The 26,771-nt window shown below is 39.9% G+C and overlaps 2 protein-coding genes across 3 annotated transcripts in view; one reads left to right on the top strand and one right to left on the bottom strand.

Annotated features, from left to right (window-relative positions):
- The window catches only part of SBNO2 (strawberry notch homolog 2), a 226,517-nt gene that overhangs the window by 77,066 nt on the left and 122,680 nt on the right, over window positions 1-26,771 (top strand). For both annotated transcript variants that reach the window (XM_072601358.1, XM_072601357.1), the window contains exon 3: window positions 3,667-3,746. In XM_072601358.1, coding sequence (XP_072457459.1) covers window positions 3,667-3,746 — 80 coding nt within the window. The remainder of the gene's footprint in view (window positions 1-3,666; window positions 3,747-26,771) is intronic.
- Window positions 20,991-21,512, bottom strand: LOC140498698 (large ribosomal subunit protein uL23-like). The gene has a single exon (XM_072599565.1). The coding sequence runs from the start codon at window positions 21,510-21,512 to the stop codon at window positions 20,991-20,993; it is 522 nt and encodes a 173-aa protein (XP_072455666.1).

The following is a 26,771-nucleotide window of genomic DNA, read 5'->3' as shown; positions in this document are numbered from 1 at the left end:
TAGTTAGAGGGATTCTACACACACACACACACACACACACACACACACACACATATAGAGAGAGAGAGCACAGGGTGAGTTGAATAGGAAGGCATCATGTCTAAAAAAATTAAGGGGTGAGAGAGGAATATATTGGGAGGAGAAAGGGAGAAATGGAATGGGGCAAATTATCTCCCATAGAAGAGGCAAGGAAAGGCTTTTCCAATGAAGGGAAAAGGGGGCAGATGAGAGAGAAAAAGTGAAGCTTATTCTCATCACATTTGGCTCAAGAAGGGAATAACAGGCACACTCAATTTGGTATGAAAATCTATATTACACTGCAGGAAAGTAGGGGAGAAGGGGATAAGCAGGGTGGGAGGGGATGGTGGAAGGGAGGGTAAATGGCAGGATGGAGCAATTACAAGTAAAGACTCTTGGGGAGGGACAGGGTTAAAAGAGAGAATAGAAGAAATGGGGGGAGGATAGGATGGAGGGAAATATAGTTAGTCTTACATAACACGACTATTATGGAAGTCTACTGCAAAACTACACATATATAGCCTATGCTGAATTGCTTGTCTTCTCAATGGGGATGGGTAGGGAGGGAGGAAGGAAGAGAAGTTGGAACTCAATGTTTTAGGAACAAATGTTGAAAATTGTTTTTATGTACAACTGGGAAATAAGAAATACAGATAATGGGGTATAGAAATTTATCTTGCCCTACAGGACAAGAGAGAAGATGGGGATAAGGAAAGGGAGGGGTGTTAGAAGGGAGGGCACATTGGTGAAAGGGGCAATCAGAATGCACGGTGTTTTGGGAGGGGGAGAAATGGGGAGAAAATTTGAAACTCAAAATTTTGTGGAAATGAATGTTGAAAATTTAAAATAAATAAATAAATTTAGAACTCTTTCTCTATCCATTGTTCTCTTATTTTTTAATATGTTTGCAATCCAACCTTTTATATTCAGGTCATGTACTTATTTGGAGTTTGTTTTGTCATATAAGGTGTGAGCTGTTGATCTAAATCAGGATGTCAAGCTCAAGTAGTTCTGAATCCTTTCTGTTGATCATTGACTTAGAAAACTACAATTTATGTTTTATTTTTATTTCTTTTGTTAAACATTTTCTAATTACATTTTAATCTGGCTGGGGAAGTTTTGCTGGTAAAACCTGTGGTCTAAGCATAAGACCTTCCAGATTTCTGATCTGTCTTCTTAGGCCTTTCTGAAGGCTCTGATAGTGTGCTAAGGTCCCTTTCTTCAGTTTCGTAGACTACAGCCTATACATATTAGATTCAGAAATATGTATTAATATCAGTGATTAGAGAATATCTCAGCACCCACCGTTCTTCCAAAATCTTGGCTTTGAAAAGAAAGAGAAAAAAGGAATAACCAAGAGACCCCAGAATCATTTTTGAGCCCCTGGATACCATCTCATTCCTCACTTTGATTTCAGTCCAACAAACACTGATTTAAGTGCTGCTTGTTTAAAGCAGGTTACAGAGGGCTGAGGTTTTAAAGGAATCTGCCCCTTTTGTCAAGGCTGTTACATATTGGATGGGGCAATATAAGTACTGAGTTGAATACGTAAGAAATTCCATGTATGGGGAAAAGTTGGCAGTTCATTTTGAATAGAGAATGCTTGAAGGGAGTGATATGAAATCAGACTGGAAAGGTGAGTGGAAGCCAGTGCTTCCTTGCTTTTATTAGGCACGTGAATGTTTGTTGGATTGGACTGGCTTTTGCAGAGCTTTAATTGCTAGGCTGAGGACTTTTGTAGTTTTTTCCTGGATCTATTAGTATTTACCTAATACGTTATCTTGAATAAGGAAAGGAACTCATTATTCCTTGCTGAATCATGGGGATGTGTTTAGTCACTGGGTAAGCAGTATTTACTGTAAACCATATGCATGTTTCTTTGCTGCAGTTCAGAGGTCTGTTCATCAACAGGTCTCTGTACCCATCCGACAGAGAGATCAATCTTCTTTTCCTGAAGGTGATCTCCTGCACAGGTCTTAAGTTTTCAGCCTGTGTCAAAGATAGATTCAATTTTGTCTCCCTTTTGGGTGATGATTTTCCTCTGACAGCTTCCTGTTGAAATATAATTGAATGATTAGAACTGAGAGGAACAAGGAGTAAGCAGACTTTTCTAGGGGTTAACCTGTGAAGACTGGGGATTTCTTTTGACCTCATCTATAAAGTAGAGCTAAAGAGAAGGATGCCAGATGTGACAGGAGCTTGATGAGGAATTTGGGAAAATTGGCAAAATTTTGTGGCAAGATGGTAGTCATTTAATACTTCCAAAATGATCAGCATATCCGTCAGTGGGTAGTTTTTGGGTGCCCCCTCTGTACTCAGCTTTGTACTGGACAGTATCTAAATATGGAAGCTGGTTAATGAGTTCTGCATTGCTGCTGTTAGTCAGTGGAGTTATTCAAGTGGAGGATGGGTGAGTACTTATTGGGGAAGTTATAGATAGAATTTATAGATCACACAAACATTGCACTTGTTGGGCACCCTGAGTAAAGTTCCTTTCATTTCTAAGAGTCAGAGATTTCATGAACTCGCCAAAGAGATGATCCCTGCCCTTACAGAGATGATGAGAAAAGATTCATGAGACAATTTACAGTGCAGTACAATACAATATAGTACAATGCAATTAAAATTTATTAAGCACTCACTATGTGCCAGTTCCTGTTCTTTTAAGATCAAGGTAGTTTAGTGAAATATTTTAAACAGGCAGCTTCCCTCTAGTGTCAAGCACTTTTACAGAGAAACAATCTATTGCATAAAACAATATTTCTTAGCAGAATATTCTGTATTCTCAGGTCCTTTTCTGCTGTGGTATCTATCCTGTTTTCTCATGTCTCTTCCAGTTCCCACATTTTATATTTCGAGTTTGCCTGATTTGTAGTGGTGAGATATGTTTTAAGGGTATATTTGCTTTGTGTGGTCATATCCCACATACCTTTACAAAATAGGAGTGATCACTTCTTCGACCTCCCATGCCATTCTGTAGCTTTCTAAGGGGCAGCTAGGTGGTGCAGTGGATAGAACACCAGTGCAGGAGTCAGGAGGACCTGAGTTCAAATCTCACCTCAAATACTTGACACTCACTAGCTGTGTGACCTTGGGCAAGTCACTTAACCCCAATTACCTCATCCTGGGTCATCTCCAGTCATCCTGATGAATGTCTGGTCGTTGGATTCAGGTGGTTCTGGAGGAGAAGTGAGGCTGGTGACATGCACAGCCCTCCCTCAGTCGAAACAAAGTCAAGTGCAAGTCTTGTCATCATTTCTCTAATGGCATGGTCTTCTTCGGCAACAGAGGATGAGCATACACATATTCTAATGAGAGGTGAGATTCCTGGTACTAAGAGAGGTTTAAGCTGGGCCTGGACAATGGTTTATTAGGAGTTTCTAATGAGAGGTGAGATTCCTGGTACTAAGAGAGGTTTAAGCTGGGCCTGGACAATGCTTTATTAGGAGTTTCAAGCATTGTGGGGGAGACTGGAGTAAGTCATTGCTGAAGCTTCTCCCAAGCCTGAGAGTCTTTGTTTCCATCTTGTGCCCAGGGCCCTCATTTCTGGCCTCCTAACAGAGTCAGCTGCCTGGTCTGCTCAATCAAGGTGATATCTTGTATTTCTCTACTCAAGATCTAACTCTGTTGGTGTTGCTGTATTTTCAGAACTCGATGCTGCATTACCCTTGGTGGAACACTTTTGGCTATCCATCTGCACCTTACCCACCCTTGGCCAGTGAAAACCAGTAAGTGCTCTTCTCCTCTGGACATGCTCTCACTTCACCCGTTTTCCTGGTTGGTTTGTTTGCTGTTTTGGCCTGCTCCAACGAGAAGGCACGTTGTTCACTAACTGATAGAAATAAAATCGCAATATCCTATTGTAGCAGTCTACAAACGATTCTGTGTTGGAATAATAATGACCCTTGGAGAAGAGGTTGGAAATGGAGGTTTCTTCAACTTCACATTCTTAAACCATGTCTAAAAATAGATCTTATTGTTGTAGGCATTTAAATTACTAAATGGAATTTGCAAATCATGAGTTCCATGTGACAGTGGAAATTCATAGATTGTCTGAGCTGTTAAGAATTGCCATTATCATTTAGTCACAGAATTTTATTTGCAAGAGACCTCGGGGGTCATCTAACCTTGTTTCTTCATTTTGGACTTTTAGACTCAGAATCATAAGGGACCTGGGCTAGCTTAATATAATAATAGTGATATATGGGTTAGCCTTTGCTAACCGTGTCCCCTCTTGTAAAATAGAGACTGTAGGAGAAGGGATGGGATCAGCATTTATATAGCACCTACTATATGTCAGATACTATGCTAAGTGCTTTATAAATATGATCTCTCTGAAAGGGAGGTGCTGTTATTATTTCTGTTTCATAGTTGAGGAAACAGAGCCAAGAAGAAGAGAAATGGTATGTCCCGAGTTACAGCTAGTTGGTGTCTGAGGTCAGATTTGAACTCAGGTCTTCCTGACTCCAGGCAGGACACTCTATGCACTCTGGTGCCCTCCAAGCTGCCTTAGGATCATAGACTTAGAGCCATAAGAGAATTTAGAAGTCCTGTACTACTGATCTTACAAGGTCTGATGGATCAAATGAAATAACGTACATCTTAGAAATCCTCTCCTGAAATATAATTGCAGCTTTTGAAGATTAAGCCCCCAAGTCACAGCAAAGAGAAGTTCCTTACTCAGGGATTCATACTGAAGCAACATTAAGAGTTGAGAAGACAGCTCAGGTCTTCTGATTCCCATCCCAGCTTCGTCCATCTCCTGAGTGCCTTTTAGAAAGTGATCAGAGGGGAGGAGAACTCTGTGGACCTCTAAAGGTGACTGTTCTGCTCTGTGGACGTGTGTGGTCACTGTGTTATGATGAAGGCACAATTATGTGAGAAATTAAGTGATGGTACAAGAGTTAGGAAGTACTAGAGATGGTAAATTAAACCCTTTCTGTCCCAGGGCAGTCTGAGAAATCTTTGAATGAGTAGTTGAGACAATGACTGCTCTTCAGTTCAACAAACACTTAGTTACTGGGCCCCTGGTTGTTGTTAGAGGAGGATATAAGATAAAGCATGGTCTTTTCTCCAAAGGAAGACCCAACCCTGTAAGGCATGACTTATGGAAGGAGGATCAGCTGGGATACAGGCAAAAGACCCCTGGATTTGGAGTCAGTACTTGTATTTGAATTCCAGATCCCTACTTAATTGTCAGGGGAAACTTGAGCACATTCTTTGTCCTCCCAGGGTCTGTAAACTGAGGGATTGGAATGGATAAGTATTAAGGTTCTCTTCAGCTCTGAGCCATAGGAATCTACAAGACAATAAAGTTATGACTTCATTGTTTTGGATATATCAAGCCAGCCATAGAGGAGTGAGTGCAGCAGTGTTTGGGGATGTGACTTACTCAGACAGATGCTCCAAAGGGAGAACATCAGTCAGTATTGTCTTTGCTTTCTTTACTGATCATTTAATCCTTCCAGAGATGGAGGAATAATTGTGGGGAACATTGTTTTGGATATGTTTTTCTCCAACAACATCTCTAGTTGGGATGGAAGTGCTGGGAACCTTGAGAGAAAATAACCATTTCCTTATAGAATTTGTGGTAGAGGAGAGGAAAGTGAGTAGAGGCTGATAGCATCTTAGATTTTGGGAGAGCAGATTTCAGAGCATTCAGAGAAAGGATAACTACGACCCCATAGGCTAAAAGAGTAAAGTGAAAAAAGTCAGCCCAGGAAGGATGGAAACACAAAAAATAGTCATATTGAAGAGATAGAAAGGTGGGCATTGTCCACAGAGATTGGATGTGGCTGCAGAGGAAACTCACCAACTAACTTAGATTTTGAAATGACAAGGGCAGGAAACAGATTGAATACCAGAGTCTGGCATATTTCCTTAAGATGTGTGTCAGTCATTTCTAAAATATATAGAGAACTGAGTTAAATTTATATTCAGATGAAAAAATTAAAGCTTTCATAGCAGTATGAAAAAATGCTCTACATCATGTTGATTAGAGATGCAAATCAAAACAGCTCTGAGGTACCACATCACACCTGTCAGATTGGCTAACATGACAAAATAGGAAAATAATAAATGCTGGAGAAGATGTGAGAAAATTGGAACACTGATGCATTGTTGGTGGAATTGTGAACTAATCCAATCATTCTGGAGAACAATTTGGAACTATGCCCAAAGGGCTATAAAACGGTACATACTCTTTGACCCAGCAATATCTCTTCGAGGTCTTTATCCCAAAGAGATCATACAAATGGGAAAAGGACCCACATGTACAAAAATATTTATAGCAGCTCTTTTTGTGGTGGCCAAGAATTGAAATTCGAGTGAAGGCCCATCAGTTGAGGAATGGCTGAACAAGTTGTGGTATATGAATGTAATGGAATACTATTGTGCTATAAGAAATGATGAGCAGGTGGACTTCAGAAAAACCTGGAAAGACTTATATGAACTGATACTGAGTGAGGGAAGCAGAACCAGGAGAACATTGTACATAGCAACAGCCACATTGAGTCATGACTTTGATAGACTTAGTCCTCCACAGCAAGGCAAGGACCTAAAGCATTTCCAAAGGACTCATGATGCAAAATGCCGTCCACACCCAGAAAAAGAACTATGGAGTACGAATGCAAATCAAAACATGGTATTTTCTCTCTCTTTTTTGTTTCTTCTTTCCCATGATTTCTCCCCTTGATTCTAATTCTTCTTTACAACATGACTAATGTGAAAATAGGTTTAATATCAAAGTATATGTAGAGCCTAGATCAAATTACACACCATCTTGGGGAAGGGGGAGGGCAGAGATGGGGAGAAAAATTGGAGCTCAAAATCTTATGGAAGTGAATGCTGAAAACTAAAAATAAAGAAATTTACTTTTAAAAAAAGCTGAGTGTCAGGAGGACTGAAGCAAGGACAACTAAACACAGCAAAAAGTGGTTTTGTGTTTGATTTTTTTTTTTAGTTTTAAAGCTATGTTTAGAGAAATAGGGTCAAAGAAGGAGAGGACATCTGTTCAAGGCAGTGGAATAATGTTAAAACACGAGCTGCTCAGCTCTTCTTTTGCTTTTCCTTTCTCTCTGACAAAACAAAAATGTCAAGTAGGGAGTTGATAGCCAAGAGAAATAAGGATGGCTGTCACAAAGGAACACTTCTCTGCCCTTTCTTAGTTCACAAAATCACACCCAGATGAGTTCCATCTTAGGGTCCTGAGAGAATGTAAAAGATGTGATTGAAAGCTGAACTGTTGTCTTTGAAAGAGTTTAGAAAACAGGAGAGGTGCTCCTCAATTCAAGGAGGGCAAAAATCCCGGTTCTCCAAAAGAGAGAGTCAAAGGAACCTAAAAGTTATAGACCAGTGATCTTGACTTCAGTCCCTGAAAAAATTTTAGAATGTATTTAAAAAGTTGGTTAGCATCTAGGAAAGGAAATTGTGATCCCAGAGTTTTAGTATAGTTTAATCAGAAAACAGGTCCTACCAAGACTAATGCTATTTCTTATTTTGGCATCATTAATGTACTAAATAGACCAGAGAAATTTAACAAACCATGTGGTAGACTCTTGTGATATTCGTGTGGTCAAGTTGCAAGTGTGTTGCCTGGACAGTAGCATTACGAGGTGGATTCCTAACTGGCTGATTGACTGAACCCCAAGACCATTCATTGACATGTTTCCATATTGTACTCCAGGGAGGGTTCTGTGGTGTTTGATGTCATTATCAATGCTGAGGGGAAAAGGCAAAGGTGTCACACTTCTCTGGGATACAGAACTAGAAGTGGTATTTCTGGGTCAAAGGGTATGCACAGTTTCATAGCGTTTTGGCCATAGTTTCAAATTGTTCTCCAGAATGGTTGGATCAGTTCATGATCCCATCGACAATGCATTAGAGTCCCAATTTTTGCACATCTTCTCCAATACTTGTCATTTTCCTTTTCTGTCATTTTAGTTAATCTGATAGGTGTGAGGTGGTATATCAGAGTTGTTTTATTTTATTTTATTTATTTCTTTAATCAATAGTGATTTGTTTCATATGACTATAGATAGCTTTAATTTCTTCATCAAAAAACTGCCTGTTCCAATTTTCAGAGGAAGAAATTAAAGCTATCTATAATCACATGAAAAAATGCTCTAAATCACTATTGGTTAGAGAGATGCAAATCAAAACAACTCTGAGGTACCACATCACACCTATAAGATTGGCAAACATGACAGAACAAGAAAATGATAAATGCTGGAGAGGATGTGGGAGAGTTGGAACACTAATTCATTGTTGGTGGAGCTGTGAGCGCATCCAACCATTCTGGAGAGCAATTTGGAACTATGCCCAAAGGGCTACAAAAATGTGCATACCCTTTGACCCAGCAATATCGCTACTAGGACTATATCCCCAAGAGATCATAAAAATGGGAAAGGGTCCCACATGTACAAAAATATTTATAGCAGCACTCTATGTAGTTGCCAAAAACTGGAAGTCAAGGGGATGTCCATCAATTGGGGAATGGCTGAATAAATTATGGTATATGAATGGAATGGAGTACTATTGTGCCATAAGAAATGATGAACAAGAAGACTTCAGAGAGGCCTGGAAGGACTTATATGACCTGATGCTGAGTGAAAGGAGCAGAACCAGGAGAACTTTATGCACAGCAACAACCACAGTGTGTGAGAGTTTTTTCTGGTAGACTTAGATTTTTGTAATAACACAAGAACTTCTTACAAAAAAAAAAAAATCCCAATGGTGGATCTCAAGGCAAAATGCCTTACACACTCAGAGAGAGAAATATGGAAGTCACTCACATAATGTAGCAGATCATGTTTGTGTATGTGTATGTGTTTATGTATCATGTTCTGATTTGTTATACGATTTCTTTCATTTATCTTAGTCTGACTACATAGCATGACTATAGTGAAAATATACTCAATAGGAAAGTATATGTAGAATCTATACAGAATTGTATGCAGTCGTGGGGAGGGAGGGGGGTAGTGGGGAGTAGGTGGGGGGGGATAAAATCTCAATTGTATGGCAGTGATTGTTAAACATTAAAAAATAAAAATTAAAAAAAAAACTGCCTGTTCATATCATTTGACCATTTATCAATTGGGGAATGACTGGTAATCTTATAAATTTCACTCAGTTCTTTATATAGTTGAGAAATAAGGCCTTCATCAGAAACACTAACTGTAAAAATTGTTTCCCATCTTTTTGCTTTCCTTTTAATCTTGGTTGCTTTGGTTTTGTTTGTGCAAAAACTTTTTAAGTTTAAAATTATCCATTTTGCTTTTTGTAATGTTCTTTATCTCTTGTTTGGTCATAAATTCTTCCCTTCTCCATAAATTTGGCAGGTAGACTATTCCATGCTCTCTTAATTTGCTTATGATATCACCTTTATCTCTAAATCATGTACCCATTTTGATATACAGTGTAAGATGCTGATCTATACCTAGTTTTTGTCATACCACTTTTTAGTTTTCCCAACAATTTTTGTCAAATCATGAGTTCTTATTCCATAAGCTAGAATCTTTGGGTTTATCAAAAAGTAGATTACTTCTCTACCGTCTATTGCACTCATTTACCACTATGTTTTTTAGCCAGTACCAAATAGTTTTGGTAACTGATGCTTTATAGTATAGTTTTAGATCTGGCACAGCTAGGCCATTTTCCTTTGCATTTTTTTTTTATTACTTCCCTTGATATTCTTGACCTTTTGTTCTTGCAAATGAAATTCGCTATTATTTTTCTAGCTCTATAAAATAAATTTTTGGTAGTTTGATTGATATGGCACTGAATAAGTAAATTAATTTAGGTAGAATTGTCATTTTTATTGTATTAGCTCAGCCTGCCCATGAGCAATTGATATTTTTCCAGTTGGTTAGATCTGACTTCATTTGTGTGAAAAGTGTTTTGTAATTGTGTTCATATAGTTCCCAGCTTTGTCTTGGCAAGTAGACTCCCAAATATTTTATATTGTCCAGAATGTAGACAATATAAACTGTAGACTCTACAGTTATTTTAAATAGAATTTTTCTTTCTATCTCTTGCTGCTGAGCTTTGTGGGTAATATATAGAAATGCTGATCATTTATGTGAGTTTATTTTATATCCTGTGACTTTGCTAAAGTTATTAATTATTTCAAGTAGTTTTTTAATTGATTCTCTAAATATACTGTCATAACATCTGCAGAGTGTGAGAGTTTTGTTTCCTACCCTAATTCTTTCCATTTCTTTTTCTTCTCTTACTGCTAAAGCTAACATTTCTAGCACAATATTGAATAACAGTGGTGGTAATGGGCATCGTTGTTTTATCCCTGGAATTTTTTTTTTTTATGCCCAAGAGAACAGAAAGAAATCTAGAAGAAAACAAAGAGAAGTGGGACAGTTTTTGGAACTAACATGCTGTATTTTTGCACTCACTAAAATTTAAAAACAAAACAAAACAAAACCCAAGCTGTATAGTAATGAGATGTACAGTTTCAGTTAAAATACTCTTTTTTTCCCCTAGTTCTTCATGTATGGAAATGTCAGGTTTGTTGGTATTTCTCAAATTTATCATAACAAAAAAATAAAATCAATTAATTTTCATTGCACTCTCAGGTTTGTAAAGCTAGGCCTGTTGTCAGGTGTTTGGGACCAGGCAAGTGTTCTTTCTGGGGGACCCTATTTCAGAGGCTGAGTCTCAGCCATTATTTTGAGTTGGTTGTGTTCAAAGCCCGGAGCTCAGTGGTAACTTTGCAGCTGTGAAAGTACCTGGCAGAGGGAGTTAACCACCCTTTTCCCTGCATGAGCTCTGCTTTGAGGTGGGGAAATCTCATCCTGGTTTCTGGGCTTTCATTTCTCTGTGGTAGGAGAGTAAGCATATTAGCTGTCCATTTATGCTTTTTGGGAGAACTCATAGACGATACGTACATCTCACCTTTTCTGAACTCCAAAAGATCTGCCCTGGCAATGCTGTTGAGTCAACACCACAAGCTGCTTCTAAAGAGAATTCCTCTCGCTATACCTAGCATCTGACTTTTTTTTTTTAATCAGTGAACACTACTAGTCACCTAGGATAGAAACTTCATTGTTCTCTGGGATTCTCTCCCCCCCCAATTCTGTTGTGGAATTTAATGCTGGAAGGAACCTTAATCTTTATCTAGGCCAGCTCCCTCAGGTAGCTAGGTAGTTCTGTGACTAAAGCCCCTGACCTGGAGTCAGGAAGACCCAAGTTCAAATCCAGTCTCAGACACTCAGTGTGAGACCCTGGGCAAGTCACTTAACCTCTGTCTGCCTCAGCTTCCTCATCAGTAAAATGGGGATCATAACAGTACCTACTTCCCAGGATTATTGTGAAGATCAAATACAGTAGTAATTGCGGTGTGCTTAGCATAATACTGGGCATATGGTAGGCATTATATGAACGTCAGCGATTGTTGTTTTTCTTCTCCTTCTGACCCTCTCCTCATCCCCTGCAGAGTCAGAGACTTGCCTGGACTCACATGGAGAGTCGTCAGCAGCACCAACATTTGAAATCAGCTTCTCTGCTTCTACGCTGAGCTTTCTTTCTAGTCTGTGATGCTGTGACCTAATCGTTTCCTGACATCTTTTACATCTATCTTTTTCTATCCCCAAATCCACTGCCCTAGTGCAGGCCTTATTGCCTGGTGGGCCACAGTAACCTGCTCACTGATTCTTAGGTCTCCAGTCTCTTCCCTTTCCAATACATGTTTCATACTGCTCAAGTCACTGCCTCAAGTCACAAGACTCTTCATTGACTCCCCAGTACCTAGAAAACAATGATAGATTCCTTTATCTGGACTCTCTTTCTTTCCTCACATCTTGTGATCCTCTTCTTTGCTCTGGCTTAACGGGATGATTTTCTGTTCTTGTCCCCCATTTTTCAGCCTTTTCCCCGTATTGTACACAGTCTTCTTCTTTAGAATATTCTTCTGATCTTTTGCCTTTGTGGCATTCCTCTTGTGTACTGATCATGTTCTATTTTGTATTATATTAATTTGTGAACATGACTTGCCCCTCTGTTGGACTGTGATCTCCTCAAGGGAAAACACTAAATCTTACCTCAGTTTTGTTTCTTTCCTAGCACAGTCCTGGGCATGAAGTAGGCATTTAATTATTGTTAGTAGAATTGAATGGAGGAAGATGATTTTAATTGGTTTCTGTAGAGTTTCTCTTGGTTTTGCTGGGCCTTCTGTTTTTCATGGATTGATGGGGAGGAAGGAGGAAGAGGATATAGGGGTGTGCTTTTGGGCAAAGATTCCTGGAAATTGCCCATTCTGATCAGAATTGTGGTATCTCCAGGGAGCCTTGAGAGTTTTGCCTTCTTTTTATTGAACCACAGGTTGAGAGTGGGATTTATTGATCTTTGGGCTTGTGTTTTTGCTTTGATTTCATAGTTCACTCCTCTTTTCATTTTCAGTTTTCTCCATCTCCTCCTTTCCTTTTTACTGGTAGAGGCGATTCCTGATGTGGCCCAAGGTCTTGGCCTCAACTTGGCCTGAACTCTAGTGAATGACATATTCCGTTTTCTTCCCTTTCTGTTTTCTAGTTGCTAAGAATTTTTTTGGGGGGGATCAGCAGTTGGATTCAGGTATAGTCCTTTCTTTTACCATCAGCTTCAGGCTGCTGTTAATTCCTTCCTGCTTTCATTAATGCTTTCACATCCCCCTTAACTTGAAGAGCTGCTACAATACTGAGGTGTCTGCAGTTGTTTCTCTACCTGTCTGTGAGTTGCAGTGACATGTCTCCCAACTGCATTCTCTACTAGTTTGGGGAAGCACGTTTAACACAGTTACTTGTGGGGAGGTAGTTTTCTTCCACCCTGCATTGCCTGATCTCAGCCTACTTTCCCACTGACAACCCCGAAAAAGCCAAGTTAGATGTTGGATATTGTCAGAATATGCCCCTCCATGCCTCCGTTGTTAACCATCCTTCATTCTCAAAGAGGACCAATGACAGCAGTTTGACTTGAATGTGAATTGGATTTAAGTGAGGCCAAGCTGTGCAGAGTCACCATCCTTACTGTCTCCTACAGTCATCTGGGCCCAGTGGTGAGACATAGCCCCAGATGCAGTGAGAGACCTTGGCTAAGGTGTAAGCTAAGTCTTTCCCAGGTCTCAGTTTGTCTGAGGCAACACTCATTCAGTGATTAAAGGCTAGGTAAGAATTGAGGCAAAGGATGACCTAGTTTGCTTTCACCTCTATGCGTCTATGACTGTGCATAGCCTTGGATCTCTTCTTTTCAGGCTATTCTAAGATCAATTTATAGCAAGTCATGTCTTCCTCATCCTATAATTAAATAACTGATTTTTGTTTGTTTGTTTTTGGAACCAAAGTGCAAGACTTTCCATACCCTGATTGTTTCATCTTGTTCTTTTTAGGACAAGTCAATTCAGCCTGTTAAGCAAGATCTTTCTGAAATCTCAAGTCTCATCAGTCTCATTAGCTAACCCTCCTAGCTTGGTGTCATTGGCAGATTTGATAAGCACGCCTACTTATTGTATTTTCTTTCAAGTCAGTATTGAACTGGTGAGCATTATGAGGCCAAGGCCAGTCTGGCATTAATCCATCAGTCGCACTCTTTGGGTAAAGCCTGCTGATAGTTCATCATAGTTTGACTCTGTAGCTTGAATAGAGAAAATTTCTCCTGCTTGTTCAAAATTCCCCTTGCCAGGATAGCTTGATTCAATTATTAGGTATCATCTGGAGTCGGGGTGCCATAGATATCACAGACCCTGTCTTCAAGGAATTTCCTTGTATGTAGATAAGTATGCTGGAGAATGTGATTGGACCAAAGGAGAGCTTCAGACAAAATCCTTTGGAATTGGGAAAGAATATGTTTGGTTAAGGAAACCAGGGAACGTTTCAAAGAGAAAATGGTGCTTGAGTTGCACCTGGAATAATAATCAGACATATAATAATCGTTTGTATTTATATAGCACTTAGCACCTTATAGAGCACAATACACAATTCTCAATTTGAGCCTAACAACAACTCTGGAGTGTAGAAAATGAAAGTATTATCCCCATTTTATAGGTGAAGGTACTAAGACTCAGATCAAGTGCCTTGCCCAGGGTCCCACTGCTAGTTAATTTTAAAATGAGCGTTTGAACTCTCTCCTCAGTGCAGGGGCAATGCTGCATTTCATCATGGGATGAAAAAGATTGTGAAGGGCAGAGGTAACAGATTCCAGTTCCAGAGGTAGGAGGTGGGGGGTGGCAGGAGACAGCATGTTTTGTTTGAGGTTGAGCTTGTTGGTTCAGTTTGGTTGGAATGGAGAGAACGTGAAGGGGAGTTAGATGGAGGAAGGCTGGCAGCTGACTGGGAATCCCTGGAGTGCCAGGCTGTTTCCTCATATTTCCTTGGCCATCCTAGGGAGTGGAGGGTCTGTCTGGGATAATGCCTTTTCTTTAATGCAAGCTGCTCTGCTGGGACTCTTCTCTGAGGGCACAGATGACTCCTCACTACCTGCTTCCATGGATCTGGAGTTTTTGCCCAACTGCTAACTCAAATGAGGCAAGGCATTTCATCAGTCTAGGCCTTAATTTCCTCATCAGGAAAACTAGAATTGGACTGGATCTCCTAAGCCCCAGCCAGCTTTCAGAATGTGATTTTTCTATCTACTTCTATTAGACTAGCTGTTTCCCTGGGAGTATACCCCGTGTTTTCTTACCCCTGCATCTTTACTCCTCCTCTGATTCTTCCATGCCTGTGGAAATGTTCCCCCTTCTTCAATGGTCCTAATTAAATGACACATCTTCCATGAAGCCTTCCCTGTCCCCTCTGGCTCGAATGATCTCAGAAGAGCAGAATGCCATGTGTTCTACAGGATCCATGAGAAACGGTCTCCCTGAAGACCTCTGCAAAGGGGCACTGCCCCTTGCAGAGCTGTCCCGTCCTCACTCCATCATGCAATACTCATTTTGGACTATTTGAATAAATAGGCTTTGAAAGCCTGAGGTTGTCTTGTCTAATCTCATTTTACAGAGGAGTAGATGAGGCCCCGCAAGGAAAATTGACTTTCTGAGGTCACCCACCCAGCACAGTGGCCAGAAAGGGACTCAGGTCCAGGTCTTCCTCTTATGCACTTAGCTATTGAATGATTCATACTGTCTGTCATTGCCTATGCATGTGCCTTATTCTTTTCTTAGACTGTGAGCTGTTTAAATGACCCTGACCTCTTTACTATTTCCCTCCATAGTCTAATCCTGGGCATTTTCCTGGCCATCCCCCCTGCCTGGAAAGCTCTCCTTCCTCATCTCCACCCTCCTGCTTTCCTCACTTCCTTCAGCTCCTCCTACAATTTCACCTTCTACAGGAACCTTTTCCCCAATCCACTTAATTCTAGTGCCTTCCCCTGTAGTGATCATTTCCAACTTAACCTGTATATAGCTTGTTTATTTTAGGTTTTTCCTGCTGTCTCCTCTATTAGACAGTGAGATCCTTGAGAATAGGGGCTATTTTTTACCTTCCTTTATGCTTAGCACCACGTTATACACTGAGTAGGCACTTAATAAATGTTTTTTTGCTGATTGGCTTGAGGGCAGGGACTATACTTAGATTCCTACCTCCCCTAAGGCCAAGGCCTGCTTTCTGCACCTAGTAGGTCCTCAGGGAGTTTTTGTGGAATGAATGAATGGATAAACTAATGAATTCATTTATAACCATCACTGGAGATTGGCTGGGGGGGAAGGATTTAGGAAGTGGAAATTTCAGCTTTTCCAGTCCTTTGTCGCAGTCCTCCCCTGGCTTACCAAGACGACAAAAGGGGCATCCTTTCTAACATACGCTTTCCTTCTTTCAAGAAATACTATTTCCTTTGTCAAACAGTTGGTGTTTACAGTGTGCATCCCAGGTGACTGCTGGGGAGTGAGCTTCACTTATGAGAAGACAGGGCATCCTTTGAGGATTGGGAGCCAGCCAACTGGGAGTGTTTCTGCCTTCTCTTCTTGGCAGATGACCAGCATTCATTTTATTCTTTCTTACTGGCTTTTTATTGTTGTTTATTTTTTGTGACCCTGCCAGTAGGAGCGGTAGAAAGGGAGGAGACCCATTTGGCCTATAGGAGCTGGATCAACTTCCTGCCTCTGGGCATCCAGTGGTAAAAGGGGGAGGGGCAGGGTACATGCCAAGTTTAGAGTCTGCTCTAAACCCTAAGGGACTCTGACAATCCACATCCAAATTGCGTGCAGCACTGTGTTGGACACACGTAGGCTTCTCTGAGCGTACCTAAACCTCTTACCTAACCCTGAGCTGAAAGACCAGCCATGCCCCTGCACTTTTCTATCCTGTTTGATCTAGGACAGGGCTTCCGTTCATGGGTAGATTCCAGGATCTCCATGAACTTATTGTTGTTGTTGTTTTTAAAAACTTTTAATAGTATTTTTTCTTTTCCCAACTATATGTAAAAAGAATTTTTAGCATTACTTTACAAAATTTTGAGTTCCAGGTTTTTCTTCCTTTACTCCCTTCTTCCTTTAATGGTAAACAATTTGATATATGCATGCGTGCAATCATGTAAAACATTTTCATATTAATTACAGTCGTGAAAGAAGAAACAGTCCAAAAGAAACACACACACACACACACACACACACACACACACACAAATACACAAAGTGCTTTGATCTGTATTCAGAGTCCACCAGTTCTTTCTCTGGAAATAGATAGCATTTCTCAACCTTTGTAATTGTCTTGGATCATTGTATTGCTGAGAAGAACTAAGTCATTTATAGTGGATCATCACACAATATTGCTGTTACTGTTTTCCTCGTTCTGTTCATTTCACTTTGTATCAGTTCATACAAGTCTTTCCAGATTTTTCCAAAATCTGCTTGCTCATATTTTATGAACTTGTTTAAAAAATTTTTTTGATAGTTACATTTTAATATTGTTTCCTGTATAATTATTTTATTTTATGCATTTAATGACATGATTCTGCGAAGAGGTTCACAGGCTGCCGCAGACTAACTGCCACTGAGTTCCTTGACGCAATAAAAGTTTAAGGACCCTTAAACCTCTCATCCCATATCTTTCCTTGATGTTCAGTCATGGTGAAGAGATGACCTTTGGTATGCTAGGGCCAGGCCTATGAATGCAGGCTCTGACAGGTGCTGCCCAGATGGGGAGACTTCAGGTAGTGACCTTCTGCATCACATTCAGCCAACTGAGTACTAGCCTAGTTAAGTATGGAAAAAATCAGCTTATTGATGGAAAGTTAGACTTTAATGGTCACACAAATGACTCTATCCATCCACCAGAATGTGGAGGGGAAACTCTTGTTTGATGGAGTACTTGGGCACAGATCTTTGGGAATATTGAATCATCCAGACCCAGCAGATCTTCACCTTGTTTGTGTGCCCTGTGTTTGACTGTTACCCTTGTGGGAAGGCCTCTTCTCAGAGTCAGGCTATGAAATGCATAAAGATAAATACAGAGGATTATAAAGGAAACCCCTTAGATTGAAATACAGTTGTCAACATTTTCTTTTTAAAATTCTCAAACTCTAGAACCTGAGCTAGGCCATGCCAAAAGTTTTTTTTGTTTGTTTTTTATGGAGGCCGGGGGGCAGGGAAATGGGACAGTTTTGACTGACGCAGATCAGTAACTCATGTGGCTCCCATTTTTATCATGTTTGCATTATATCTTACAAAATGCTTCCCTCAAAATGACCCTTGCTTCTCTCTCTTAGAATTCCTAACTTCCTTCAGAGTCCAGATCATGTGCCTATAGGAAGGCTTCTCTAATTCTCTTTCCATCTCTCAGATACCATGTATAGACTTATCTGTTTACATGCTGTACTCTCCCCAGAGAAGGCATACCCCTTGAGGGTAGGAACTGTTACTCCTTTTCTCTTTATATTTCTCAAATACAGCCCAGGGTCTTGTACACAGTAGTCAGTTAATAAACATTTGTTAGATTGAAACAAATTTAGAATTCCAATTCCCAATTTTATGGATGAAGACTTGGAAGCTCTGAGAATTTAAGTGACCTGCCAACTAGAACACAGTGGTAGAGTGGGTGTGTGAACACCTGGCTTCTGACTCCAAATCTACCTTACCACACAGTGCATCAGGCAGAGCATGGTCCTTATACCCATTGTACAATTGAGGAAACTGAGGACAAGAGAAGTTAATGGCTGGTCCAGAGTCATTTGGTGGGGAAATAAATGGTAGTGCCGATATTCCATCCTAGGTCTTCTGATACCAAGTGCCCACTGTACTTTGTACTGTGCTGCACTCCTCTCAATAAAGAACATCATGAATAATTTGAATTTTGATAATGAATAACATTTTAGAAGTGATATTACAAAAAGGACTCTTCCTACCACTTTTCTACATGCTAACTTGTCTATTGCCCACACAGCCAATTATGAGGGTGTTTCTTTATATGAATGTAATAGGATTTTAAAGTGGGAAGGCACCTTGGAACAGACAATGTCCTAAGTGGTTCCTCTGTAGCACAAGTCTCATGCTTCACTGGTTGGCAGTGACTTCCCTGAGGTCACATAGTCAGTTAGTATTTTTGCACTGGCCAAAAGCAACTTCAGATGCCATGCTTAAAAGGACAGCAGTGTCTTGGTCTGATGATTCCTTTTATGAAATGAACTTTATTAATTTGCTCTCCACTTTCACACTCAGGTCTTCTTTGCTGTAAATCTAGCATATTTTAATGTTCATTTTGTAGCTACTCCTTGCTCCCTACGTCTTATGATGGGCTTTGGTCAAAACCAATAGCATTATGGAGTTATTGCTTGGCCCTGTATTATGGGAGACCCCACTGGGGTGTTGGGCCATCTCTTCCCGAAATCAGCTTCAATCAGAATTTTCTAGGGTGTTCAGGAAATGTAGGTGTGTCCCATTTTTCCAAGTGTGTAGAGATTTAGCTTTGAGCAGACTTGACTTGGGGTGTGGGTGGGTATGAACTAGGACTTTCAGTATCTGCAGGAAGAGTATTTGAACAAACCAGAGGGAAGAGAAGAAATTCATTGTAGGGGGTTCTGGAGGGCAGGGGACAGTACTAGGACCAATGGGGTTAGTTGCAGTGGTCGATTTTCTGTGTGATAAAGAACTTGATAATTACTAAGTTTGGGGGCGAGGTTTACCTGCAGCTTAGTGAGTATCAGAGCTTCCTCTTGGGAAGGATTCAAGAGAGGTCATCCCCTTGTAAAGGGATTCATCTTTTAGGAAGGTATTTGGATTCCATTGCTTCTGAGGTCCTTCTCATTTCTACCTTAACTATAAAGGATTGTTAATTGGTAACTGTAATAATATTTTTCTTTGTGCTTTAAGATTTACAAAGGTTCTACTTTCACAACATGACTATTATGGAAGTCTTTAGCAAAACTACAAATATATAGCCTATATTGAATTGCTTGCCTTCTCATTGGGGATAGGTGAGGAAAGAGGAAGGGAGAGAAGTTGGAACTAAAAGTTTAAGGAATGAATGTTGAGAATTGTTTTTGCATGCAACTGGGAAATAAGAAATACAGGTATTGGGGTATAGAAATCTATCTTGCCCTACAGGAAAAGAGAGAAGATGGGGATAAGGGAAGGGAGGGGTGTGATAGAAGGGAGGGCAGATTGGGGGAAGGGGTAATCAGAATGCATGGTGTTTTGGGGTGGGAGAGGGGAGAGATGGGAAAAAATTTGGAACTCAAAATCTTGTGGAAATGAATGTTGAAAACTAAAAATAAATAAATTTTTGAAAAATGAGTCCTTCAAGATTTACAAAAGTCCTTTATCAGATTATTTGCTGTCTTAGAGAGGGGGAAGGAAGGGAGGGAGAAAACTTTGGAACTCAAAATCTTACAAAAATGAATGTTGCAAACTATCTTTTCATGTAATTGGAAAAAAAGAAAATATGATTAAGTGCAAAAAAAAAAAAAAAGATTTACAGAGGCTCGTCTTCACAGCTACCAGCTTGTGTTTTGCTTTTAAGATTAAGATCCCATAGGAAGGAACCCTGGGGCACCAAAAGTAATAATAGTGGCAGCTCATGGCTGTAGAATGCTTGACAGTTTATAGGTACTGTGTTCATAGTGGCTGTGGGTGTTATTACCACCTTAAGGAGGAAACTGAGATGCAAGGATGTTTGTTGTGCTTGGCCTTTCATGATGTCTATGTGGATAGCTTAGGGGGCTTCTGAACCATCTTTTGACTTGGCTTCCCAGTGTGAAGGAGGGGAAAGAGCAGTGGATTTGGAGTCAATCAAGCCTTGGAATTCTAGCCCCAGGATAGCTACTTAGTAGGAATATGGCCATGGACAAGTCATTTCATTTCTCTTAGCCTCAACTTCCGCATCTGTCAAATAGTAATCCTAGGGCTATCTCTTTTGTGAGGAGGATATGAGAAAATTGCTTTGTCAACTGTAAATTACTGTGTGAATTTGAGCTATTACAAGCATATGTCCCTGGGGTACTCTCCCAAGAGCTTTTCCATGTATAATTATAACATATAAACATTTGATTAATACACCACTTACTTAGACTTGCTGCAAAATAGCTATGTAGATTTTCTTTCCATCAGGTAAGGAGTTAACAGGTGTATTCTGGTAACTGAAACCGAAAGGACTTCTTTCTTGGTCATATAGGTTAGAAACTGTTGGGGGAGAAAGAAGTCAAATCATGTAGCTCTGAGTGCTTATGGTATCCATTCCTTAGATTTGTGTCCAGGTGTGCCCATTGCTAGCTCACAGGAGCTCTGAGGTCCATTTTATTAGCTGGTGTTACTTACAGATTGTTTGGAGGGTTGAAACATTAGTGATGATGCCTTTCCCTAGTCATTTGCAATTTGGGGTTGGTCTAACCCAAGAATTGCATGTTTTTGTTCTCCTGGATTTGTTCCAATTCTGTATTATCTATTTAATCTTAATGAATGAATTGATGAATGAGTGAATAAATGAATGAAAAAGCATTTTTTTAAGCACTTTACTTTGTGCTAAGCACTATGTCAGGTGTTCTGGGGCCACCAAGATTTTTTTTTTTTATAGGGGAAAACTTTTTATTGTAGGTGCAGTGAGACAGTTGGACACAGTTTGGATGATTCCAATTTTGTTGGCAACATCCAAGGCATCATAGTCTGGAGCAAGCCAGAAATAAGTTTTCTTCTCTCCATCAGGCTGGATCAGTGTGTTGACCTTGGCCACATTGATGTCATACAGCTTCCTTACTGCCTGCTTGATCTGATGCTTGTTGGCCTTGATGTCCGCAATGAAAGCTAGGGTGTTGTTGTCCTCAGTCTTCTTCATAGCAGACTCAGTGGTCAAGGGAAACTTAATGATTGCATAGTGATCAAGCTTGTTTCTCCGAGGGGCACTTTTCCTTGGGTATTTGGGCTGCCTTCTTAGTCTTAGTGTCTTGGGTCGCTGGAAGGTGGGGGATGTTCGAATCTTCTTCTTTTTGTGGCTGTGGACACCCTTTAACACCGCCTTCTTGGTCTTCAAGGCCTTGGACTTGGTTTCTGTCTTGGGGGGGATAACGACTTCCTTCTTTGCCTTCAGTGCCATCTTGGGGGAAAGGGTCTTCCGCAGTGCTGGCACAAAGACTTTTTTAAAAGATGATCCCTGACCTCAAGGAACTCATATTGTAATAAGAAAAGACCACATATAGACAGGAGTTACCTAGGGAAAGTAGTTTTGTTTGGAGAGGTGGAAAGCTGGGGTGATATGAGATTGAATAGGTCCATGGTACGCAGCATGTGCCCAGGGTAGCTGGATGGGATGGGAAACTGAAACAGACTGGTGATGTCTAGAGCCAGGCAGGAGATAAAGGGGGCTAGTTTAGCCTTGCATACTCATTCATCACTCATCTGAATTAGACACTAGAAAAGGAACTCCACACATGAGTGGATTAACTTTTCCATTATGTGGGGCATAGATTCAGGAAGCCCTCAGTGTGGAGGATGCTGGTCCAGGTGGGGTGGAACAGGTCAAGACGCAGCAGCAGGCACGTGGTGAGGTGACCTGTCTGGATAACTGGATGCCTTCGTGGTGTATGGAGCTAAAGCTAATGGAAGGTTTTTGGGTTTTTAGTTTGATACTAGATAGTTTTGAATTATGCGTTATGTGCTATAGCAATGCAAGTCTTCTTTATTCAGGGTTTTTGTTTGTTTTAAAATTTTCTTCACAGTGATGCCTCACTGAGGTGTGAAGATGACCCAGGGTTCTTTTTTTTTTTAAATACATAATTTTCAGTTCTTAACATTTACTTTCACAAAAATTTGAATTTAAAATTTTCTCCTCATCTCTCCCCACCCTCACCCCAGGACAGCATGCATCCCATCCACCTCTTCCTCCAGTCTGTCCTCCCTTCTATTACCCCCCCTTCTTCCATCCCCCTTCCCCTCTATTTTCCTGTAGGGCAAAATAGATTTCTATACTCCATTGCCTGTGTAGTTTAATTTCCAGTTGCATGCTAAAACAATTTTTAACATTCACAAGCATTTATAGGATTTTCAAAATGTTGTGTAAATGTGTTTTGATACCAATATGCTAATGAAGGATTTTGTGTTTTGTTTTCTAGTGTTTTTTACTTGAATGTTCATTTTGTCCCATAACAATTCTTACTGAATTTATTGAAGAAATTGTACCTCATCCATGTGAATGAACATAAAAGGCCATCCTTATGTGGAAAATGGCTTCCTGAATGGCCTTTTTAATTTACTAAATCATGCAGTATCCAAAGAACCAAACAAAAAAAAAGTTTTACTTTTTTCAACATTGAGCTTCATAAATGTTACAGATTTATTTCCTTTAAATTGTATTTGCTGTTATAATTCCATCAAGTGCATCTAATTTTCTGCTATATGTTGGCATGTTCAGATAAAAACGGTCTTAGAAAAAAGCTTTTGTTTGGCATAAGTTTATTGCGATGCTGGTATAGCTATATAAATGATGTAAGATATTATTTTATGTAAAGATATAAATTATCTTGAAGGTCTGGAATAATTTATTGCTTAGGTAAAATTGGGAAACTTCATTATATAATTGTAAAAATATATTTATTATATAATTTAAATTATTATATAATATATAATTATGTACTTATAAGTCTCTCATTCAAAGACATACAGTGGAACAAATGTTGGTATTTGTGTCATGTGCTACCAGTGCCTCTGGAAAAGGCACTGCCGTACTGTTCTTCCGGTGACTTCCCAGGACATCTCTTCTCCCCCGCTCCCCACTACCCCATGTCTCTTCCTTTAGAAGGCGAGATTCTTCAGGGCTGGAATTATTTAGCTTTTTTATTTGTGTCCCCACCCATAGAGTAGTACTTAGTAAATGCTTAATATACTTTTTATTCATTTATTCACACCAAATAGGAAAGTAAAAGCTTTGAATGTAGTTCTGTTGGCTGAGGATCATCCTGGCTTAATACAGAGACACATCACCAGCTAACTGGGTGAAAGTAAACATACTGATTCTGATTATCACCACCTTACCCAGGGGGAGAGCTAGGGACAAAACCAATTTAGTCTGCAAGCTTATTTGCCAAGTGTTCCAGAGGTGACTGGTAGAAGATTACAGAGTGGTCTGGCCTCAGAAACAGTGAAAAGCAGTAGTGGGGAAAATGAGTCTCAGTAAACTTGACATATGACTTAGTTATGCCATATCATCCAAAGAGAATTTATTGAAGAGCTTGGAAGGACAGGAAATAGACACAGAATGGAATGGGTCTACCAGCATTTCTTTTTCTTCTTCTCGCAAGTGAACTTTTTTCCCTCTCTTTTTTAATTTATTTTTTTCCACTTAATAGTATTTTATTTTTTTCCAATTGCATGTAAAAGATAGATTTCAACATTTTGAGTTCTAAACCTGCCCCCCAAGACAGCAAGTAATCTGACATAGGCTACATATGTACAATTATGTTAAACATATTTCCACATTAGTCATGTTGTGAAAGAAGAATCAGAACAAAAGGGGAAAAGCACAATAGAGAAAAAGAGAGAGAGAATAGTAAAGCTTCTATCTGATTCAGACTCCATAGATCTTTCCCTGGGTGTGGAGAGCATTTTCCATCATGAATCTTTTGGAATTGTCTTGGATCATCGTATTACTGAGAAGAGCTAAGTCTGTCAAAGTTGATCATCACACAGTGTTGCCATTACTGTGTACAGTGTTCTCCTGGTTCTGCTCACTTCCACATCGGTTCCTGTAAGTCTTTCCAGGTTTTTCTGAAACCTACCTGCTCGTCATTTCTTATGGAACAGTAGTATTCCATTATGTTCTTATGCCAAAACTTGTTCAGCCATTCCCCAATGGATGGGCATCCCCTCAGTTTCTAATTCTTAGCCACCACAAAAAGAGCTGCTATAAATATTTTTGTACATATGACCTACTCAGTCAATTCCAGGATCACATAGGAATACTCTAGCATTCAGTGCTCTTTTCACAACCTGGCCCCTTCTTACTTTTCTGTTGTTAGACTTTGCTTTTAGGGAGTAGGTCAGTCAACATTTATTAAGCGCCATCTGTGTGCTGACCAGGCACTGGGCTAAGTGTTAGATACAAAGAATTGGTGCTGTTGAATGCAACCCTCTGGGGGCTACCTGCCCCTGCCCCTGTGATTGGAGCAGGTTTGGTGATAACTGGTTTGAGACAATCTTAGGCTATCTCTGGAAACTCCCTGTTGCCACACCCGGAGCCTCACCACTCCCAAGGGTCCCCTGCCACGTCTATGGACTTTCTGTTGTTATGCAAAGCAACTTATGTAACAGTTTTGCAAGGCTATGCCTTCCATTAGACTCCCTGTTGTTGTTTAAACCCTGTCCCCTCTGCCCCTCCTGGGCACTCCAGGACTTCTGTGCTGTGTGGTGCTCTGAATCACAATTCCCTTGCCCTGGTTAAAGATCCTAGTTTTTGCTATTTCAGATTGACAGTGTTCTTCACTCTTCTGCACACACAACAGTCCATCTCTGGACTTGGTGCTTTTTCACTCCCTATTCCGCATGTCTAGAATGGTCCCCCTCCTCCACCTACTGGCTTTCCTGACTTCGTTCAAGACTTGGCTCAAATCCACCTTATGCAATAGGACTTTACCGATGTCTTTCATGTCTCTCTCCTCTTTCTTTCCCCCTTCACCCATGGTAGTACATTCAGTTTACGCTGTTTATATCTTTTATGTACCTAGTTGTTTGTATGTTGTCTTCCCCATAAGAATGTGAGACCATGTTTTTGCCTTTTGGAGTATTCCTAAAGCTTAGCACAGGGCTTGGCACGTAGTGTTCACTAAATGTTTATTGATGACTGACCATGTCATTGGTGATTGAGGAAAGACCACATTTCAGTTCTAATACCATAGTATTACCATAGTAATATCCACCACAGTACCCCATAGTACATATCTACCACAGTACCCCAGAGACTGTATATGAGGAAGTAGAAATAGTGCTCAGGGAAAAGAAGTCATGAGAGCACAAGCAGAGTCAATCCATATTGTATATGATGTAACGTATATGACATATGAGGGGTGTACTCACTGATTCTTTTTCAAGATATCTTAGAGAGGGAAAAATTCCACAAGAATGGGAAAGATCATCCATGTTAATAGTAACCCTATCTCCTCAGGAAAGAGACCCAGAACAACATCAGGACCAACTAATACATATCCTTGCTTTCTTATCTCTCTAATTCTTTGTCAGAAAGCTATTTGCTTTTTTGGAGGGTATCTTTGCTGAGAAAATGAGGAGGACCCATAAGCTTTTGAAAATGATTCTACAGCTGATCACACCCTCACTATTCTATACTTGCCTTAGAGGTGTAGACAATACATGGTCCTGTTAGGTTTTAACAGCATTTTTTATAAGGAAAAAAGCATTTGACTTATATCCTTTGCTTCAGATCCTGTTCTCTAAAGCTTTATCCCTCATTTACATGAAGGGATTTTATGTAGTGAAAGACAAATGCTTATATCCCTCAATTCAGCAAACATTTATTTAGTGCCTTTTTTTTGCAAGGCATCGTACTGGGGATACAAAGGTATAAATAACACCAACATTTGTCTCAAGGATCTTCTCTTTTTTAAATGTAAATTTTTACTGATATCTTTTATTTTTACATCATCTGCATTTCTCAGTTTATCCCTGCCTCTGAGAGAACATACCAAGACTAAAGTGGGGGGAGGGAATTTGTAACAAAATTTATCACCAGATAACCAAGGCTTCCATGATGTATTCCACATCCATAGTCAGCCAGCTCGACTATAGAAAATGCAGGGAAGTGCACTTTCATAGCTCTTCTTTGGGGCCAAGTTTGGTCAGTATAATTTTATAGACTTGATTTCAAGATTTTTGTTGTTTTTCTTTCCATTTACATTTTTGTAATCATTGTGCATATTGTTTTTCTACTTGCTTCTTTGTAGTTTTCATTTTCATTTTCTGTTATTGCACTGTTATTCCATCACTTCTGTGTACTATACTTTATTTAATAATTCCCTAATTGATGGTACTTTCCTTTGTGCCCTTTTAATTTATTCTATTGATTCTGAACTTAGACACCCCCACAATGAACATTGCTGTCTACATAGTGGAACACCAAAAAAGAGAAATGTATTTGAAAGTGAGTCTTCATTTTGCTTGTTTAAAAAAAAATGTTACATGCTTCATGCATTACTTTCAAAACTCAATTTCCTTTTTTTGTCTTCTACTCATCTTTTAAAATGACCCATTTTGTTGGGTATGACTGTTGGCCACCCCCACCCCCCCCAAAAGACCCGGCAGCAACCGGGAGAAACCCCTGATAACACGTAAACATAGTCAAGCAAAATTC

The sequence above is a fragment of the Notamacropus eugenii genome, chromosome 4 (genome assembly GCF_028372415.1).
Source record: "Notamacropus eugenii isolate mMacEug1 chromosome 4, mMacEug1.pri_v2, whole genome shotgun sequence".
In the NCBI taxonomy this organism is placed as follows: domain Eukaryota; kingdom Metazoa; phylum Chordata; class Mammalia; order Diprotodontia; family Macropodidae; genus Notamacropus; species Notamacropus eugenii.
This window is presented reverse-complemented; position numbering and strand designations above follow the sequence as displayed.

Excerpts from the sequence above, each read along its gene's own strand:
- LOC140498698 (XM_072599565.1), bottom strand. The coding sequence starts at position 21,512 with ATGGCACTGAAGGCAAAGAAGGAAGTCGTTATCCCCCCCAAGACAGAA.